This window comes from Parus major, chromosome 5, assembly GCF_001522545.3.
Source record: "Parus major isolate Abel chromosome 5, Parus_major1.1, whole genome shotgun sequence".
NCBI lineage: Eukaryota > Metazoa > Chordata > Aves > Passeriformes > Paridae > Parus > Parus major.
The window spans coordinates 53,809,987-53,829,831 of NC_031774.1; the positions used below are offsets into that span (position 1 = coordinate 53,809,987).

The window sequence follows — 19,845 nt, forward strand, 5'->3', positions numbered from 1 at the left end:
AGACTGACGTCCACCTCGGCGGCCACAGTGCCCTTGGCCTCTCTGCTGCTGGACCAGCCAAAGGAAGGCATGCCGAACTTGGGCATCTTGAACTTGCCGTCCTTGGTCTTGGTGGCCTCCTTCTCTGGGACTTTGGCTTCTCCTTCCACGCTAAGGGTGGCCTCAGGCGCCTGCAGGTCAACGCTGGCCTGTGGAAGGGTGACGTCAACGGAGGGCAGGCTGACGTCCACCTTGCCAACTTGGATGTCTGATTTTGTACCTTCTGACATTTCATATTTTGATTTTTTATTGATTTCTCTGTTCTGCATTTCTGTATCATTTTTTGTAATCTGTATTTTTCCGTTTGTGTCTTCAGTGTTAATTTTTATTGTAGTAGATTTCAATGTTGTTTTTTTTGGACTTGTCAATTTGCCTTTTTTCTTTTGGTTTATGTCATCCTGATCTAGTTGTCCTTTGGATATGTCTTCTTGAATTTCAGCATTTGTAACTCTTATTTCTTCTGTTGTTCCACTGACCTGAAGCCCTTCTGCATATTCTAGGGTTATCACTTTTACTTCCCTTTCACTTATCTGTGCTTCAGCTTGGGCTGTTTCTTCCTTTGTAGTTGACCAGGTAAAGGTAGGGAATTTTAATTTTGGCAATCTGAATTTGCTTTCTTTTCCCTCTATATCTTTTTCTCCTGTCTTCATTCCAATTTCTACATTTAAGGCTTTATCATTTGTGGGCATGCCATCTTCCTCTATTCCTTCCCTTTTTACCCTATCTTCTCTGTCCTCTCTGCTTTCTTCTCTTACTATTTTCATATCAGCTTTTGGTGTTTTGGCCACTTTGAATGATGGCATTTGTATTTTCCAAGTAGACACTTCTGATTCTGCATCTGGCATAAGAGATTTCACACTGAAATTCTTGCTGTCCTCTGAAGTCATATCAGCTGTTTTGTCTGGTAATGATTGTGGATCATTACCTCCCTGTTTGGTGGCGTCAATCTCTGTGTCTTTTCTTTTGGGCATTGAAATTCCATAATTTATTTTCTGAGTATTTACTATCTGTATGTCCTCTTCTGCTTGTTTTTCTCCTCTTTCCAGTGTGTCAGATGTCTGTAATTCTGCTTTAGCAGTACCTATTTCTAGGCCTTTTACCTGTACAGACCCTTTAGCTGTGTGACCCTTCAAGTCTGTGTTAATTCCACTTCCTTCATCTTTTTTATCTGCTGTTCCTTTCTGTTTCTTTTTTCGGGATTTTGATGAGGCTTGTGGTGATTTTTTAGATGGGCTTACTTTCAGATCAGCTGTTTCTAAGCTGGGCTTTGGTATCTCTATTGTTATGTCTGGTACTTCAGGTACACTAAATTTTGATGTTGCTTCCTTGTCTTTTTCTTTTTTAATGCTTATTTCAACCTCAGGGCATTGTTTTACTTGAGACGGAATGCCATTTTTCATCTCTTTTAAGTCTTTTGTTAAAGTTTCATATCTCTCCCCTGTTTTCATTTCATAAGCAGAAGATGTGGTGTATTCAATGGTTAGGATTTCAGGATTTTCCAGGCTTATATCATCTTTATGTATGTTTTCTCTTTCAGATATCAGTGTAGTTTTTATTTCTTTTTTTTGCTTCTCTTGGGGTTCTGGTTTGGATCTGTGCATTCTGAATCCAATGCTAGGGAACTTCAGCTTCCTTTGGCTTCCTTTCTTCTCTTTGGTATGGACTTCTTGTGGAAATTGAGACTCTGTGTCTGTGCTTGTAGGGGAAATATCCTGTATAGCAGGCTCATATGCATCTGATGTACTATGAGATCTTCTGTGCCTCAATATCTTTTTATTTTTGATTGTTTGAAATTTCGGCCATGATAATCTATCTTTTTTAGGTCTCTTACTTCTTCCCAGCCTTTGGCTTACAATTAATGTTTCCCTGTCTTCTTCTGAAATGTCTTTTCCTGAAACATGCGGTGTTTCTTCAGGAATGCTGTCACTGAGTTCTTTTTCCTAAAAGAATAGTAGTCAGAAGATTACAAGTAACCTAAATATAGGTGCAACAGAAAAGAAAAAACATACTATAAAATAGTAGAAAAATGTTCTTCTTATTACTTGTATCTGTTTGTTATATAAAAAAAAATTCTTGAAGATTATACAAATATGCGATGTCAAGCAGAAATTATGTAAAATAAATGGGCTGTATTATATGGATTTCTGAAGATTTTGATTCCTCGCAAAACACTGCAGTAAACAGAGGTTTCTATATATATATCTATAGATGTCTGTACAAATATATGTTATATAAAGTATTTATATATATGTATATGAGGAAAAAAAAAATTTAAATTGATGAAAACATATGAAGAGATCATAGGTCTATCAAAATATCAGTGGTTATATAAAATCTTATGAAGGACCTGTGGATAAAAGTATTTACTGATATTTTACATTTTTGAACATACTGAATAGAAGTATTACAGAGATTACCCAAGTCTGTTCCATCAGCAGACAACTAACAATAAAAAAATGCTGACTCGCTAAGGAATATTTTTATACCCTAACACAAGATTGTGTATTAATGTAAAATCTATAGTCTCTTAAAGATATTTAAAAAGCTGCAAATATTGTGTGGGATTTCTTTTAACCATCAATATTCATGATACTAACTTTAAATACATACCTAAGTCGTAAGAAGACACAAGTGTTTTCTGATCTATTTCCACACCCCACATTACTATAGTATGTTACCCAAACTTTGTAAATTAATCAGAATTTACCTGGCCTATCCTTTCCTTTTTGTGCTGAGCTGTAGAGTGTTCTAGATCTTCTTGCACAGCAATTTTTCTTTTGAGGCTGAATTGGACTCTGTATGGCTCAGAATATTGGAGAATCTTGAGTGCATCTTCATATTTGATATTATCAAAAAATATTGTGGCACTTAGAAGCTGATCACCTGCAAGTGGAATAATACATAATTGTAATTACTTTGTGGTTTTTTATAGTTTTTTCAAATTTTTTTTTTCATTTTAGCTTTTTTTTTTCTCTGTTCCAGTGAAAACTGAGGTTTTTTATGGTATACAAAAAAACATCACGTTTCATTATTGTTCAAGCAAGTGGTCTTAGAAATAATTAATATGGAGAGGTTAAGGTCACAGATAACATTAGTGGGTTTGAAATCTACTATTTCTGATACCTAAAGAGATGGCTATCACACAGCTAGAAATCTCATTATTTAAAGATACAGAATAAAATCAAAACAAAATAAAAAATCAGACTGTACCTTCTCTAAGACTAAATATTTTTGAAGCAGGAGATTCCTTAAGTACTTTTTTAATAAATATTCCTTCATTTCCTCCACCTTTCACACTAAAACCACTAGCACCAGCTTCCGCTTCTGTTTTCAGGGTCACTTCCATTGTCTCCTAGAGATAGAAAAATAACTGAATTTATCATTTTTATTCATTTGTATTAAAGGGTCCTAAGTTGTTCTACAGTAAAGACTTTAGTCTCCTCAGGTATATTTTTAATAGCTCAAGAAAGATTATCCAAAATAGAAAATATACTTAGTCAGTGTGGTTTTGATTCTGTTCTAAATTAGAATTAAGCACGTGTGTTAGGGTTATGTTGGATCAGGGCCATAAGGAAAATAGGTTATAATTTTAAAATGTGAAACATATGGGAACTATTAGGCCTGAAAGATTGTATTTTCTGTGAAGATGTTAACTACTCGCATTAAAGTCAATGGGCCAGAAAAGTCTGACTAGGAGCTAATGTTGTACTGCACTCAAATCAGAGAAGGGTGAAGAAAGAATTCTAAAAAGAATTATGGAAGAACCCCAAATAGGACAAATAAATGTTCATGCCTTTGCCACAACTCAGCCATTCATGAAGCTCCTGGTCAAAACAAATCCAAAGTCTTTACCCATTTGTCCTTTCTTCTGTCCACCTATTCACGTCTTTGTGTTATAACAAACTCTACTATTTACAAGGCTCATACCTGAAACTGTGAAGTGCTTTTAGACTGACCTGTGGATGACTCTGTTTTGACTTGTCTGTAGAATGTTTTTTGTTTTCTTCTTGAAGCTGAAAAATATTTTTTAATTATTTAATGTTCAGAAGTCACAGTGTTCTTAAGTAAAATGAAAGTCAGTTAAAATTCCTGGTTTAGAGTAAGAACTGAGGCTGACTTTAATGGCAGGAGAACAGAATCAGGATCAAGTGCAATGTACAACATGAATGATTTAACTATACTATTCCCAGTAGTAAATTAGATGCCAAGGCCTCCCTTCATTGTACCAAAATTTGCATTAAATGAATGTCAGAGACCAGATTTCTGAAGATACTGCCTTTTTGTGTCCTAATGTAGCACATTGTTCATGCTTTCAATTTTGTAAATGTACTTTTTTTTTCACTTACTCAACTTCAGCCTGAATTTCAAATTGTTGCCTACTTAATGTGGCTGTAGTAATTAAATCCCTAACTCTGAATAACCTAGAGGTACAGGTAATTTTGAAATACTTATTAGTTAGATTCAAGCCAATTATGTTTTCTAACAGGAAAACCACTGTAGTTTCTTTACGCTCTCTACCTCGTATCCTTCACAGAATTAAGTCAAATGCATTTTCTTGCCAAGAAACAAGAACAGGGTTAGCAAATCCAGCAGAAAATAAAACTATCAATGAACATAGATGCAATTTTGGTGGGGACAGGGAGACAAAATGGCTGCAACAATGTTCCATTCTATGACATGTGACTCTCTGCTACTTGTTGGAGATAAAGCCTCTTGAATCAACTTGATAATGCCATGCCTACATGAAAATTCAATGTCTTGCCTTTAAATAGTCCTCTTCTATGGGATACTCATAAACTGGAGAGGATCCTTGTGGCCTTGGACGAATGTCTTCTACTGCCACTTCATTAACCTGTGGAAAAGACATGAGGGATGGTAAAGGGGCATCCAAAATTAAACAGTGACTCATTTTTTTAGGAGTGTTTCTCTAGTTATGCATAGTGTCCCTCTGAGTAAAAATTGTTCATTAGTGATGGTGGATAAAAAATAACCAATATCTCTCTTTTTTAGGTTGAGAACAAATACAGTTCTCATGTTAAAGCACTCAAAACACAAGGGACAGAGTTCTGAGAGACGAAAACCAGTGGTATGCTTCTTTTGATTTTCTTTATGTATCATATGCATCTACAGACTGAACAGACTGAAAAGAGATCAATTAGCAAAAATTGAAAAAGTTTAAAAAAACAAAAAAGAAAAAAAATCCCTTTCCTGCTCTATTTGCACACCTAAATTTGCATCCAATGGCTTCAAACTTTATTGCCTTCTATAAGCAAGCAAACCATGGAAGAGTCCCAGCAGGAATTTCTGCTGACAAGCACTTGGCATTCTTCCTTCTGCAGTCAGACAATAGGGAACCTAAACTGTCTAAATCTTTAAAGAAAAGTTACTGTAGTTAACAGCCATGTAATAGTTTGCTAAGTCTTGGTAGTAAATTTATGCCAATGAACCATGGCAAAGAACAGATGCCTTTACACGGAAACATCCTCCTGGTTTTTGAGCTGGCAGGACAATCCCAAGCTAAAATACAACATTTTTAATGGGAAGGAAAACCACCAGCAAGACCCAGCTATAAACAAAATATTTAAGATCCCATTTTGCCAAACTGTCATCACAGAAAAATTCAACTCTAAAAAACTCACAGAATCTTCATCCTCTGCATCTGCATCGGCATCAGCATCTCCCGGGGGCTCAGCCGGTCTCAGCTGTCGTCCAGAACCTGAAAGCAGGACACAGGTTGGTGCCTGCAGGATCCACACAGAGCACAGAGCAGTCAGCTAGAAAGCTGAAACCCTCTGGAGCAGCATGGCAAGGGACATGCATAGGCCAGTGGGAAGGCCTGTCCCACATGAGATTCCTAGCATCACAGAATGGTTTGGGTTGGAAGGGACCTTAAAGATCATCTAGCTCTCCCTACTAGCCATGGGCAGGGGTTATAATCTGACTAGACTTCTAGTTCTGGATTTTCTCCAATCTGGGGATTCTTCTCCTTCACAAAAGCCTTTACGTTTCTGAATATTTCTGTATATTTGGAAAAATAAAAGTAGTGACCATCTTCTGACCCCAGTCTCCTGCACCAAGCCCCCACCTTTCCAGAGGGACTGAATGTAGCCCACAATGAAGGCTTGGAGGGACTGGAGAACAGAAAAAGGGAAGGAGAGGTGTACAGAGGGAATCTGAAGTATTTTTCCCTGAGCTGTTCTATTCTTTAAAATATCAGAATCGGTAATTAACAGCTTGCTAATTCACAATAAATTAGATTGATTGAAATTCCCTATATTGAAACTCTTCCTCTTTTCTGACAAAGGTGTTAACAACAGGAAAGTAAATGTCATGAACCTTGATAAAGACTCTGCTTTCTTAGTTTTTAAAAGTATTGAGGGCAGACAGAGAGAGATGAGGTGAAGGAGATGGCCTATATGAAAGTGTGATTCTCTTGAAATGCTTTAAATTGAGCACCAAAGAATGAAAACAGCATGAATTAGACATGTTTTCAGAGATCCAGGCTTAGCCAGTAGAGGACAGTGTGGCTGAACTACATATTCCCTAACTCACCAGCTGTTCACATGCACAAGTCCTTGTCCCAATAACTATGTCTCTTTCCTGTCTCCATGCTTGTTTTTTCCAAGCCATCAGGCTGTCTAGCTCCCCGACACTCAGTTCTGCAACTGCCATTACTATACATAGTTTTGGCTCCCCTAAACAGATCATCTGGCATAAAAATGTGCTGAAAACCAATTGTCAAGTAGAACTGTGCAACTCATTGTCTGTTTTAAATGGAGAATCCTTGGGCTGGAACACAAGATTTCTGGACATTACACACTGAGTGTGCAGACAAGATGGCACAACTTAGTCATGTCTGCAATCACTGACTTTCACACGCTGCCAAACTCTTGTTAAAGCGGCTGGGATTTTGTTGGTCACTCCTCATAGTTTTCTGATCTCCTATGTTTACTTTTTTCTTGATTTTTTTGAGGATGAAATTATATAGTACAGGCAAGGTTTTGAAAGAGTTATGCCCCAGTGATCAGTAATGGACTACTTTGTTAAGATGAATGGAAACAGTGAGCTTCCAGTAGGAATATCTTGTAATATTCTCTGGGCCAAGCTTCCAAACTTGGTAAAATAGAAAGCAATCCTCATTAGCCATATGTACAGCATCATAATCAGCTCTCCTGCAGTACTCCAGCTCCAGGGAATTAGGATCAACCCAGAACACATCAGGGCTGCCAGACCATTCCTCCTTTAGCCTTCGCAGCACTAGTCCTGACACCTACAATGGACAATTCTAGCAAATTCTAGAAAATGGTTTTAATGCACATTTTAACTCAGATTAAAGACCTGCTTGAAATTTAGCTTGATTTTTTTTTTCAAAAGCTCTAGCATTTGCAGTCTTCAGAAGCTCAAGAAAACTGAAAAGTTATCATAACTTTGTTAAAAACTTTAGACATGTATTTATGAACCTGATTTTAAGCATTTCTGCTTGAAAATTCTGGAATCCATTCATGAAGCATTTCACCAAATGTATTTTAATAAGCATCATATGAGTAAGAGAGCTGCTGGATTGATGCTTGATTGTTTAATTTGTCAAGTGCTTCTAAAGGTTCAGGTGCCAACAATAAATTTTATGGCTGTTACTAAAATTCCAAGAAATAGTAAGGACTTAGGCTTGTGGCATTGCCATATTTTTCACTTGGGAGAATCCCACCCACAAGTGCTGCAGTCCAGTAGAATGACTTAACAGAAAATTGCTTGGATTGCTGGAGTATTTGCTCTTCAGTGCAGCACTTCAGCATTAACTAGAGCATTGATCCCTGGTGGTTGCCAATAATTTTCCTACTGGAAAAGAAACAGGAAAGAATCATCTGTGAGACTTCTTAGGCTGGTTCACTGCAGTTTCTCTTGTTTTACTCTGATGTAACTTCAGTGACACTTTAGTAGTCTGGAACTGGAGCAATACAAGTACAGTACCTCTCATAAACTCTGATAAGTAGCGCCTTTTCCTAAAAGAATCAACCGACATATTACTGTCCCCAGGGCTAACAGAGACGTGGGTGAGATTGCAAGGAGGGGCATCAGACACACAGATGACCTTCCCTCCCAAAGCTTCACACTGAGGCTTTTCCATCCACCCTAATTTCCCCAAACTCCACCTAGGCTGCCCCTCTAGGACAGTTAACCCATGTCATAAAGGACTTGCTGTGCTCTTGATTCCTACTGTAGACTAAGATTTGCTTCTGATTATTTCTTGATTCAGAATACTTTCAAAAGGAATCTATAAAAGAGGGGTATTACAGTACGTTTTCAGTAAAGCCTTCTTTCTGAGTAAAACAGCCTGTGCCAATAAACTGTGATTTATATGCATGTCATTCTCATGCCCTGAATAGTAGTGATGCCAACATTTTATAGATTTTAACTTTTTTTTTATGGACCCTGGACAATCAATGCTTTGTTCAAAATGTTTTCATAAACAAGATGGAATTCACATCAGTGACTACTTCTAATAGCCACTGGACTGACTTCAGAACAAGGGAATTTTTTGAAAGTAAGCAGTAGGAGTTATATAGGCTGGATCATTTTCATATCATATGACTGAAATGTGTGTCTGCTTTTTGAAATGCAATTATTTAAAAATTATTTTATCTTTAGCCTAGCAACCTAGATGGACTGTTAAGGCAAAACCAGAAGGAAAACATAAAAACAGGTTATTTTTTTGGTATTCATATTCAATAGGCAACAGTCTCCAAAATCATATTTGATAAAATATAATGAATTCCAAGTATGACAGTGCCATTGAATTTAAATCAAATGTGCATTAATGTATTGTATAAAGAGAAACCTAGTTTTAATTGGAACACTGGCATATAAAATTCCTGTGATCTGTATACTTTAAAATAAAATAAAACAGTACATGAGAATACCAGAGATGTTAATAAAGAAACAATGTATTTTGCTGATCATCCTAGCCTCTCTGCTTCCAGACTATAGCCCTTTCTCTGCAATTCCTAGATTTGGGTTATTTGCTTTTTAAGATTTTGTACTAAAGTTATATTTGCATATGAATAGTGAATTTAAGTAATCGGTTATCTTTAAGCATATTACTTTTCCTTGCATAAACTTCAATGTTACTTCAACAAGTAGTTTCTCTTAATAGACAGAAACCTGATCCATGATCAATATCTGTCCACAGTGAAAAGTTTAATGTTTTGCTCACTCACTTATTGTTATTTAAGGTCACAACCTGTGCCTTTTCTTTAGGAGGATTTTGGCATTTGCTAGTTACCATTTCTAAGCTGTGACAACAAACTAACAGTCCTGTTTGTGCAGTGTTGTGGAAATAACTCTGAGTCCACAGCCAGTTAGAAAACTTGTGCCTTGAAAAGTGGGCAAGGCTGGGACATCTTTAGATCTGTCAGGTCTTTCCTGACAGTGCAAAGCACACTCTGGACAGACAACCTCATTTGTGTTATTAATAAGAAGGAATGAATAATTTCAAGACAAACAACAGGAGCAATCATTTAACATCATTGTAGTTGGCACTGTGTTTGACCCCCTAAAAAATTCCTACATATAGTTCAGGGGGTTTCATGGTGCTCCCTCATGGGCTTGTCTCGTTGTAAACAAAGATGTGTATGGCTGCTGTCACGGACAGCTTCAGCTGGCTCCTGTGGCAGACCTCTGTACCTGCAGCCATCAGTCCCTGTACCTGCAGGTCTGGCTGTCCCTCTGCCCTCAGGCACCCTGGCATGGGGCTGCTATTCCTCATGCATGAGTGGCTGGGAACTGCTAATGCATTTCTCCAGAATGTCTTTTTTTTAAAAAAACCCATCCCTCTTCAGATGGATGGTGTGCCTGACTTTTCCCCCCACAGCTTGTTCTCCCTCTCCTGCAGGTATCGCAATTACTGGGATTCCTTTTCCTCCCTCAGAGCTCTCACGGCTGCCTGAGCAGCGCTGCCGTCAAGTCCCACAGCCCCTTCTGATTCACTTCTTAGAGTTGAAATAGGGAATACTTAGAATACTTAGAATATTTTAAATCGTGGGTCCCGGCTCAGGAAAGCACTTGATAACAGGAACACTATGTACATGCCTGACATTCATCTTGGCCTCTCAAGAGCTCTTTTTCAGATAGGTAAGTTCACCTGACTTCTAAGCAAGTAATGCTGGAGAGAAATGATCCTGCAAGCATCAGCTACAAAGATAAGAATCTGGAAGTGTCTGCAAATAAACCTTGTTGTGCATGTGCTGTGTTCCTGAAGGAAGCTGCCGTGAGGTTTAAACCACAGTTTATAGCACAAGATCTCGCACAGTGTGTGCAGGCCCGACCACCACCTCGAGAAGGTTTGTGGCATTTCCAGTAAACAGCTCCAATGATGCTGGGGAAAACCAACAAAAAAACCAAGAGGTTCATCTTCTACAGAGATTTCCTAGTGCATTCCAGAGACCAGGATTCATTCCACTGTCCTGCAAGCTCCCACGGACCGAGTTACAACAACTGCTGGGCAGGGCCCTGGGGCACGGCCGGAGCGCGGCAGGAATGCCGCGGCTGTCACTGCAGCCGGGAGGGATCCATGGCCACGGGGAGATGCGGGCCCTGTGTCACGGACCGGGCTGCCTCTCCCAGCCCTCCACCGCGGGAATGTCGTCTTACTTCACTTGAACCGCTGCCAGCGAGACAGCGGGGCACCCAGCAGCTCCACCTAGAAGAACCAGCTTGTCAGCTCTGAACAGAGCGGCTGCCGCGGTGGAAAAATCAGCCCTTCTGCCTCAGAAAAGGTGTTAAAGTGAGGACCAGCACCGCCCCTTTAGTGTTTCCCCTCTGCTCTGTGCTGAGAGCGAGACCCTCCCCACCAAGCCCTGAAATTTCTGTGGGATAAAGACAAAGGACTACTCTGTGGAATGAAGATAAAGATTTTGCTGCTGAAGGAGTTTAACAGGCCTTATTATCAGCGGGATGCTATCAGAACCAGCTGGGCCAGTGTTCAAGCCACACTCCTGCCTTTGTTTTGCACTGGTTTGGCAATGCCCCTTGGCTGCACTCTGTCCCTGGGCTGCATACTTGTGCTGTGATGAATGTAGCTCAGACCTGCGAGCCCAAAGCGGGGGCTTGTAGCACAGTCGTGCTAAAGGAGCAGCTACTCCCAAATAACCACCGTGAGTGAATAGTTTCCTTCCATTCAAGGCATGAACAAGATGTTTTGATTCATTGCCTTGGTATGTTAAGCTGCCCTTGTTGGCTGTTAGAGTACTTCATTAAAAGCCTTCAAATCATTTCATCTCAAAACCTTTTGAAGACATTATATATATGTGAGTTACAATCATGAGTCTCCTTGCCCAGCCAGAGGGCTGCCCATGAAGTTAACACTTACTTTTATCAAAAGGAACAGTTCTCTGCTCTGCAAAGTACATCCAAGCAGGAAAATGTCTCAGGAATTAGGGTTCCTTGAAGGCCATGCTGAGCTCTGTAGAATTTTATAGAGCATTTCCTACAGGTTGACTAGTATCAGGGAAGATGTGTAAAAGCACTGGCAACTAAGAATTGATATAAACACTACCATAAAAACAGAAACTGACAGCCCCCAGATGAAAAGAAGAGTGAATGGCTTTCTCATGAGTGTGTGTTTATTGATAAGCTCTGCCCACAGATTTAAAAATATTAAAAGCATTCCTGCTCACACTTCACAGTAGAAGCAAAACCTTTAGGAAGGCTGATCAGAAAGAAGTTCTTGATTCTTACAGTGGTCCACCTTTCCTCTGATGGTAAAGATAAACTTAATAGAAACCACAGAACAATTCCGAGCATGAAAATAAATCACTCTGGTGGGGCTCTGCACAAACCTCCTCAGCTTGAGTCATATTTTAACATGAAAAGCACAGGGGACATTTTTTTCCCCAATTGTCAAACTGAAATTTCCCAGATCCTGAGTTAATGACCTTCATCTAGCTATCATCATTTATTGGTTACTTGGCTATATAGGAAATGTAGTTTGATCTACATAATTCTTCTGCTACAAGGATAAAATATTAACTAAAGTATTTCATTAGTCTGATATTTCAACTCTTACTGAAACAGAATAATGTTTCCTTCAACTAACAGAGTTTGAAAATAAGCTCTTAAGCAAAGTTCATTGCAAGAACATGAGTAGAGTGATATCCAAAAGAGACAGCAAAAGCAGACAGCAGTGGCTAATATCTGTATTTGGCTCTGCTGATCCATCCCTCCTCTTCCTAGCTAAAAACACAGCTACAAGTGGCAGAGTGAAAAAGGTAGCTGGAGAAGTGCTCATGGTACCCAGCAGACAACCAGAGGTTTGGTGCTCTTTCCTCTAGGCCATGGTTCTGTCTCAGAAGCACAAGTTTTGTACCATCTCTAGTTTTAGTCTGTTTGCATGGAGAGCAGGTGTAGCTTCCTGCCCTGTGTCTCTGTCTTGCATGTCTTAGGCAGAAATTTTCCTCTCTCTCAGGTTTTATGTGACAGAATGGGTTTACAGTCTGTGCTTTACTCCCTGCACGTATACAGTGGGTTTTTTTGCATAATATTGTGATAATGTATTGAATCAGGACCCTCTCTAATAATTATCAATTATGATTTTTCCAGGATTGCTGGGCCTGTTCTTGGAAAAATGATAAGAGAAGGGAATCACTTTTTAGCAGGTGTTGCTATGCATGCCCAAACTCCTGGCCTAAACCAAAATTGCTTACCACCCTTTTGGACAGAGAGTTAGCAATTCATAGCCAAATAAAGCAATTAAGACTGGTCTAATCCACTCTGATCCTTAACACTTTTATCTCTTGTGACTCTCAGCAGTTTAATCTCTTGGGATATACTGGTTTTACTTGCAATTGATTCACTACTGTGCTGTAAACAGTTACATGGATATCCAAATAAAACTTTCTGGAGTGTCACTACCCATCTGGATGATCTGAGTTTTCAGAAGGGTTTCAGGAACATATTGGAAATTAAGACCTCTCACTTGCTTACCACCTTCAGAAATCCTGGTGGGATCTACTCTGCAGCTATTTGATTATCCAGTATATTGATTATCTTGCAATTTTCTCCCTTCTGAAAGAAACCCCTTCACCTCTACAACTGGACTTAGGAAGGGAATGTACAGCATATCTGCCATCCTCTCAGAGCAAGGAGTCGATTCCTGCTGTCCTCCCTGTTAGATAGCTGTGAACTCAGCTCTTACCAAAACTTGCCTAGAAGCACAGGCAGGTGGGTGCCTATTGCAGATAAGGCCCATAAAGGTGACAGAAATTAACTTTACCTCGTTCCTTCTCCACTCTGATTCACCCTTCCAAGAATTCAGGCTTCTACCAGAGCAGATTGCCTGTTCCACTGCCAAGGCGCAGCCCTGCTCAGATTTATAAATGAATCAAATGAATGCATTTATGGAAAATGATCTCTCTGCCTGCATAGGCTTGATTGGCAGCCCTGGAGACTCAACTTCTCTGGCCACAGAACCAGGATTTCTTAAGAAGTGGTTGTAATCCCAAGCTGTCTCTTAAGGTAGCCCAGTGCTGATACACTGAAGAGACATGCTAATTCTCGGTGGTTTTGGTAGAAAGCACATTTGTTCTGTAAGAATAGGTCTCAAGATAAGAATAAGAATAGAGGAACTGCTGACATTTTGCAAAAAGCCTGAAGAAACTGATGCAGGCTTTGTATAAATGGCACTTAGCGCTCCAAATTAGAAACAGACTTTTTAGCCCAAGCTGCTAAAAATGCTCTTCAAACCCTTTGCTTAAAAAAATCCTCATTAGAATCAATGCTCAGTAAATTTTTTTGTATTTAGAGATAAATATAAACACATACATACATATATAGAGAGAAAGAGTTCATATTATGATCTGTATGGGCTTAAGGTCCTTATGGCCTAGAAGACTTTTATTTCTGCTTACCCCACTGATAAAATTCTGTGCACAATTAAGTGCCCAGATACAGCAATATTAATGGAGTGATGCTACTTTGGCCACCTCTTTGGTATTCTGGGCACAGCCCCTCTCAAAACAGGAATGCTGAAAAAAACCTTGAAGTTTTCCCACAACCTTTTATGGGGGTTTTTATATAAATATCTGCCTTTGGAAACAGGTTTTCAGTTTGAGAGAAAATTCCCTGGGCAACTTGTTTGGATGTAAATCACCACAGAAGAAAATATTTTTTAAGCTTTTAAATTCCTTAATGTATATGTAATACAAGAGATATGGGATAAAGGTGACAGAAAATTATTATGGGAAAATATTTTACATCAAAGATAAAGTTAACAGTTCCCTCACTTTGTTAAGATAAAAATCTTTTCTGTCAATAAACACTGATAGTAGCAAAAGAGCATTTGGCACAGCTCACTTTTCCTTATTTTTCTGTGGTAGGAGATTCTCTTTAAAATTAGAGAGAATTTCTGGATGCAGGCTGTGGGTTTACAAAAGTGTAAAATCTCATTTACAGATAAACTAATCCATTGAGTCAGATAAATAAATAAATTAGCTTAGTTCTGCCCACATCAGTGTAATTCAAATCTGAATAAATGGACTATAAACTTGGGTTTCAGTCACAAAAAGGTCAGATTTCAAAATAATTGAATCAGTCACATACCAAATTCTTTTTGAAAATGTTGTCTTTTGATTTCAGCCCATTGGTTTTTACCTCTTGTTTGAACACCTTTCCCTAATAGATGTATATGTTACCCCTGCATTTTCTCAATGTGTCATTTGACACGTCTTCTTTTACAAATTAAATCTGTTAACTTAATCTTCATTGTTTGAAATTAGAAATAATCATGTAAGACTGAAAAGCAATGGAATTTTAAGTGCATATTAATTTACAGAAGGAAAAACTGATGCTGACGATCTTTTGTTGCATTATATTTTTGACAAAATAAAATGGAATCTTTGCATGTGGTTTTTAAATGGTTCAGTACAGTTTTTCCATTTCTGTACCTCCTAGCACCCAAAAATAACAAATCAAGATGCTTGCCTAATAGATTAGAGAAAAATACGGTTTAGTTAAGGAAACAGATTTCAGTTTTAGGTTTCACAGACACTAGTATATATGATAGGGAGAAACCATTTCTTTAAGGACTCATTACTACAGTTCTGGATTTCTTTCTGGTTAAAGACTAAAATAGCAAGAAAGTAACTACACTGTGGTTCACCCATGTAGTAACTGGTGAATGAATTGAGATGGGTGGAGTTGTTTGAAAGCACTAAGAGGACTATTTCTAAGATTTGATTATGAACCCTGACGCTGGTTTATAACATTTCCAAACATCCAGAGCTTCTCTGTAATATGAAAATAATGATATCTAATGGAAATGAGTAACTTTATCATAATGGTCTGTTCACACTCAGGTTAAGTATTTTTTAACTCAGTTAAAACAGGATGCATTCTTTTTGGAGGTACATGGTAAGGTTTTTCTTGATGAACAGCTGTGTGAGATTCAAACTAATGCATAAGGGAGAATAAACTGTGTTTCGCTCTTCAGCCAGACCAAGTGCTCCACTGAAATAAAGCATCTTTTTTACCAGTACAAAGTATAAGGAAAAGGAAAATCCTGGGGCTTCAGTTACAGTTTCTGAGATCTGCTGCAAGGTGGTTTCTTCAGTCATTTAAATCTGTGTAACAGGAGGACAATCCAGTGGCTTATCCCCACTCTGAAGAATAGCAATGATCATCTTGATTCGTGGAACTGTGAAGAATTTGAGGAAAAGGAAAGAATGGGAGGCACCTGGAAATGCCCTTCAGTCCATCTGTAGGGTTTTCTGCACATCTTTGCAAAGAGTATTTTTAAACCAATGGTGTTTTACTACCTGTGCTCTCTTGCACGCAGTGTGATCCAATGGCCCCAGTGAGGACTCTGCTGTCTGAGCAGTGGCTCAGCTCTCTGTGAGCTCTGTGTGAAGCAGAGAGACCATTGCTCTCTCCGAAAGAAGGTGGATTTGCATTCCTTGCACTGTGCACAGCTTACAGTCAATAATGCCAGAAAAGGAGAATGATTGCTACCATGAAATTATCCTGTCTAAAACAAAAGGCTCACCACCATCTTACTGTGACATTTTTAAATACTGCAGTCCCAAAGTCCTCCATGGACTGAGATGTTAATAGGGTTTTAGCAGAGACTGAAATATTTGCTTTTTATAGTGGTGTTGGGGCAGTGTTGACAGAATTCTGCAACTACACTGAGAGCAAAATTTCTTTCTTTCTTCATTGCAAATACTTTGAACACTACTTAATCTCACTTTGAACACTTATGAAGATCTGCCCGCATTTGACCAAAAGAGAGTAAAGAAAAGCACTCTGTTGATCTTAGAAAACAAATGCTCTGACCTCTTTTTCTTTTCATAGAAATCAAGTGCAGAGCTTGATGCAAAAAGAGACGGATGGGAAAAGGGCAAAGACAAACCCACATGTAAGCCCGGAGTAAGTCAAAGAATCACAGAATCACTGAATGGTTTAGAAAAGACCTTCAAGATCATCTCATTCCAACCCCCCTGCCATGGGCAGAGACACCTTTCACTAGACCTGCTTACTCAAAGCCTCCTGAAGTCCTGCTAACTGAAAACCAGGTCCTTCTACACTTCTGTGTCAGGGAAATCTACCATGGAAAAACTATCTCAAAAGGTTTTGAAAATACACCTGGGCCAGGGTCTCAAGTGTGAAGGACCCAGATTCAACAACACTAAGCAAAGCACAGAGTGAGCGTTGAAATGTAGGATCTCCTGGGCCATGTCCTTCTGCTATGGGTTTGGTTCAGGAGAAGAGCTCTTTGTTTTTGGAACACAGCTTGGCCCATGCTAGATCTTGGTCCTGATCCCTGAAGTTCTAAAGACAATTCTCAGAGGGCTCAAGCACACATGTTCAAAGTACATGTTGCTGCAGGTTTATCCTCTTCAGCTGGAACCACTGGCCCTGTGAACAATTTCTAGACTGGTGGGTACAAGGAGGTTCTGATGGATTTGTGACTTCTATCACTTGGGCAGGTGTGGATATTACAGCTATGTTACCCTGCACACCTCTGCAGCAGGGAAGGTCATGACCACTTCACACACACATGTTCAAAGAGAGGGATCTGAAAATGTATCTGAACAATTTATAGGGAAGTTTAAGTTCTTGCAGAGAATTGCCAGCTCAGGGATACTGGAAAACACATTTTTCATACATATGTTTTTTATTAAATGCAGCTGTCAAAACAGAGCAGGGCTCATGTTCCTGAAAAGGTGCAGGGAAGAGAAGACAAATGGTTGGAATAAAGCAGGAATGTGCCTACTCTGCCTAGGCAAAAATCACCACTTCTGTAGAGCCTTCAGGGCAACCTTTAAACTAGCTGGCTCAGGGACTGGTAGCTGTGTAGCTGTGGGATTTCAGTGAATGCCTTACAAACCCAACCAGCTCCCCAGGGAAGCCAGTACTTGCTGCACAAGCCACTCCTGCCATGTCCAGACCGGCTGGATAGACACCAGCTCCGCACAAACTGCACCTCCCCAGTGCTCTGGAGGCACAGCCAGACAGAGACTGTCCTTACCAACTCTCACCCTCCCTGCCATGCTGCAGATAAAGTGTTCCAAGTGTGCTGGCAGTGAACTTAAACCATCTACTGCAATCTGGTAACACCTACCTCTAATCGTTTTGCTGCAGTAGAATTATGGAGGTGAAAACAGCAAAGGCAAAGCAGAAGTTTTTTTAAAAAAATTAATGAAAATTTTCCTCTTATTCCATAGATATAGATTCAGATTTTAGCCTCTGATCTAAATGTGTGTCCTGAAGGTGTTCAGCTGAATTTATAATGGTGCAATAGCAGAATTTGGCCATGATTTTCAGACGACAACATCAGTTAACAGACTTGCTTATTCCTCTATAATGTATTATTTGGGTTTTCTACGAGGTTCCTATTCAACCAGGATTATAGCCTAAATACAATGCAGTTGTGTGGCAACAGTGTACCAGATAAATTCAGCTAACTCTGGGTAATATCACAAAAAAATATGTGTTTATAGCTCCATGCCAGTTTCTGACTAATGCTTTTGTTTGTTGCTATAGCAAACCACACATGAATCTGATAGCCAAAAGCATGTTTATGACTAACCTTAGCTCTCTGGGGATTGAAAATTTGGAATAAAAAAAAAATCCCTAAACCACAACACACAATGTGAGGAGAACATGATAGGAAACACCTTTTTTGGCATGAGTTACTACGAACATTAAAAGAGAAGAACATTGTAAGTGGAAAACATTAGGAAATGGGAACTGTGGGAATAACTGCTTTTAACCCATGGCAATTTAAATCAAGCTTTCACTGCACATCACAAAGTTGTGTGTGCAGGACTAGAGAACTTTGCAGGAAGTCCTGGCTGTGTGCTAAGAGATGGATTTAAGCCTCTGAAATCTGGAGAAGCTTTGTATCACACTTTAAAACACTCAGACCACTTTTCTGGAGGTAATTTTTACACCGTGCCTGGACACCTAGGACATGGGTATTCACTTAATTAATTTCTATTACCATTTATGCTTTAGTAGTTTCCAAGAGCCTGTCCCAAGACTGACACCTCATTATGCTGTACAAATACACAGTGGAGAACAATGCTGGCCCAAAGGGCTTTCTGTTAAACTAACAGAGAGAGCCAAAGGGGGAGGAGGCTGGGCAGAGGGAGCAGCAGAGACAGAGAGGTGATGTGACTGCATTACACACCCAGTCAGAACTCAGGTGTCTTGCACCCCAGTTCAATTGACTGATTCTAGTTGCCAAATATGTTACTTTGAGAAGAAGAATACATTCTGTACCCCACAGAGGACATAAAGTCAATGCTGTTGAAGTGACACCTAAACCAGGACAGCTCACAACAAAGCTACTGTATGTCAGGCAAAATTTATACTCTTATTACCCTGTTATTCTTAATAACCTTTCTCCTTCATAGGCTAAAAAAATAAAGGGGAATATTACAGTACAGTGTACAGATCAGATCAGATCAGTCTCCATCATGTTTTCTATTGATTTTAACTACCCTGTATCTACACTTAAATATTGCATCTTTATTCTCAGATTTGTACAGTGCATAAAGGCACATTATTATCACTATTCCTGACAAGTTCTTCTATCATCTGTATGATACTCAACAGCATCTTGAGTTCATGTACAACTTTGTGGAGAGATAAGTCTTCCCAAGCTCTTGTGTTCCAGGTATTTCCAAAAGGTTTCATGAACAACATCTTGACCCACCAGTAGGCTCATCAGGACACAGCCATAAATGGAAGCTTACAAAAATCAGTAGGACTTACATGATACCTGCTGATCATCTATTGCCACAGGAAGAAATCCTGAAGTACTGATATTTCATTCTGTGCCTCCTCAAGCAAGACATCACTTGGCCTCATTGAAAATGATACATGGCATGTTGCATGGCATTCATCTTGTAATTCAGACCGTGATATGGGCTGAGGTCAGCTTTGATTTCATGTTGCAAAATCCAGCAGAGCACACATCACTGCTCACAGCAATCATACCTGCAACCTTGTAACAGTAAATGCTTCAAGAAAAAAATGCAAGCATTTTGTAGATTAGCCATGAGCTCCGTTGGTGGATACAGCAAGTTGCACTACGACATCAGTGTTGTATAAAGTGAGAAACAAAGACAAATAAAAGATAGGCAGAAGTTTTCCAGCAATTGCCCAAGTATCAGTGCTGGACTACAGACATGGTGGCATGCAGAGGGCCATATATGACTCTCTCTTGGCTTTCACATGCTTTTTCAGTTCTTCACATTTGGCAGAAAATGCATCTTACAAAAAAGAAAATAAAAGGAAGCTGCCAGGCTT

The 19,845-nt window shown here is 39.3% G+C and overlaps 1 protein-coding gene across 3 annotated transcripts in view; it reads right to left on the reverse strand.

Annotated features, from left to right (window-relative positions):
• Positions 1 to 19,845, reverse strand: part of LOC107206296 (protein AHNAK2) — a 37,617-nt gene that overhangs the window by 6,852 nt on the left and 10,920 nt on the right. Inside the window, exons 2-8 of one of the 3 annotated variants that reach the window (XM_019007102.2) lie at positions 5,679 to 5,755; positions 4,802 to 4,891; positions 3,996 to 4,052; positions 3,250 to 3,391; positions 2,747 to 2,922; positions 409 to 1,979; positions 15 to 378 (exon numbers count right to left, since the gene is read on the reverse strand). In XM_019007102.2, the coding sequence (XP_018862647.1) occupies positions 15 to 378; positions 409 to 1,979; positions 2,747 to 2,922; positions 3,250 to 3,385 (2,247 nt within the window). In that variant the 5' untranslated portion in view covers positions 3,386 to 3,391; positions 3,996 to 4,052; positions 4,802 to 4,891; positions 5,679 to 5,755. Of the gene's footprint in view, positions 1 to 14; positions 1,980 to 2,746; positions 2,923 to 3,249; positions 3,392 to 3,995; positions 4,053 to 4,801; positions 4,892 to 5,678; positions 5,781 to 19,845 lie in introns of all 3 variants that reach the window. The other 2 variants (XM_015632041.3, XM_015632042.3) reach the window with 2 other exon arrangements.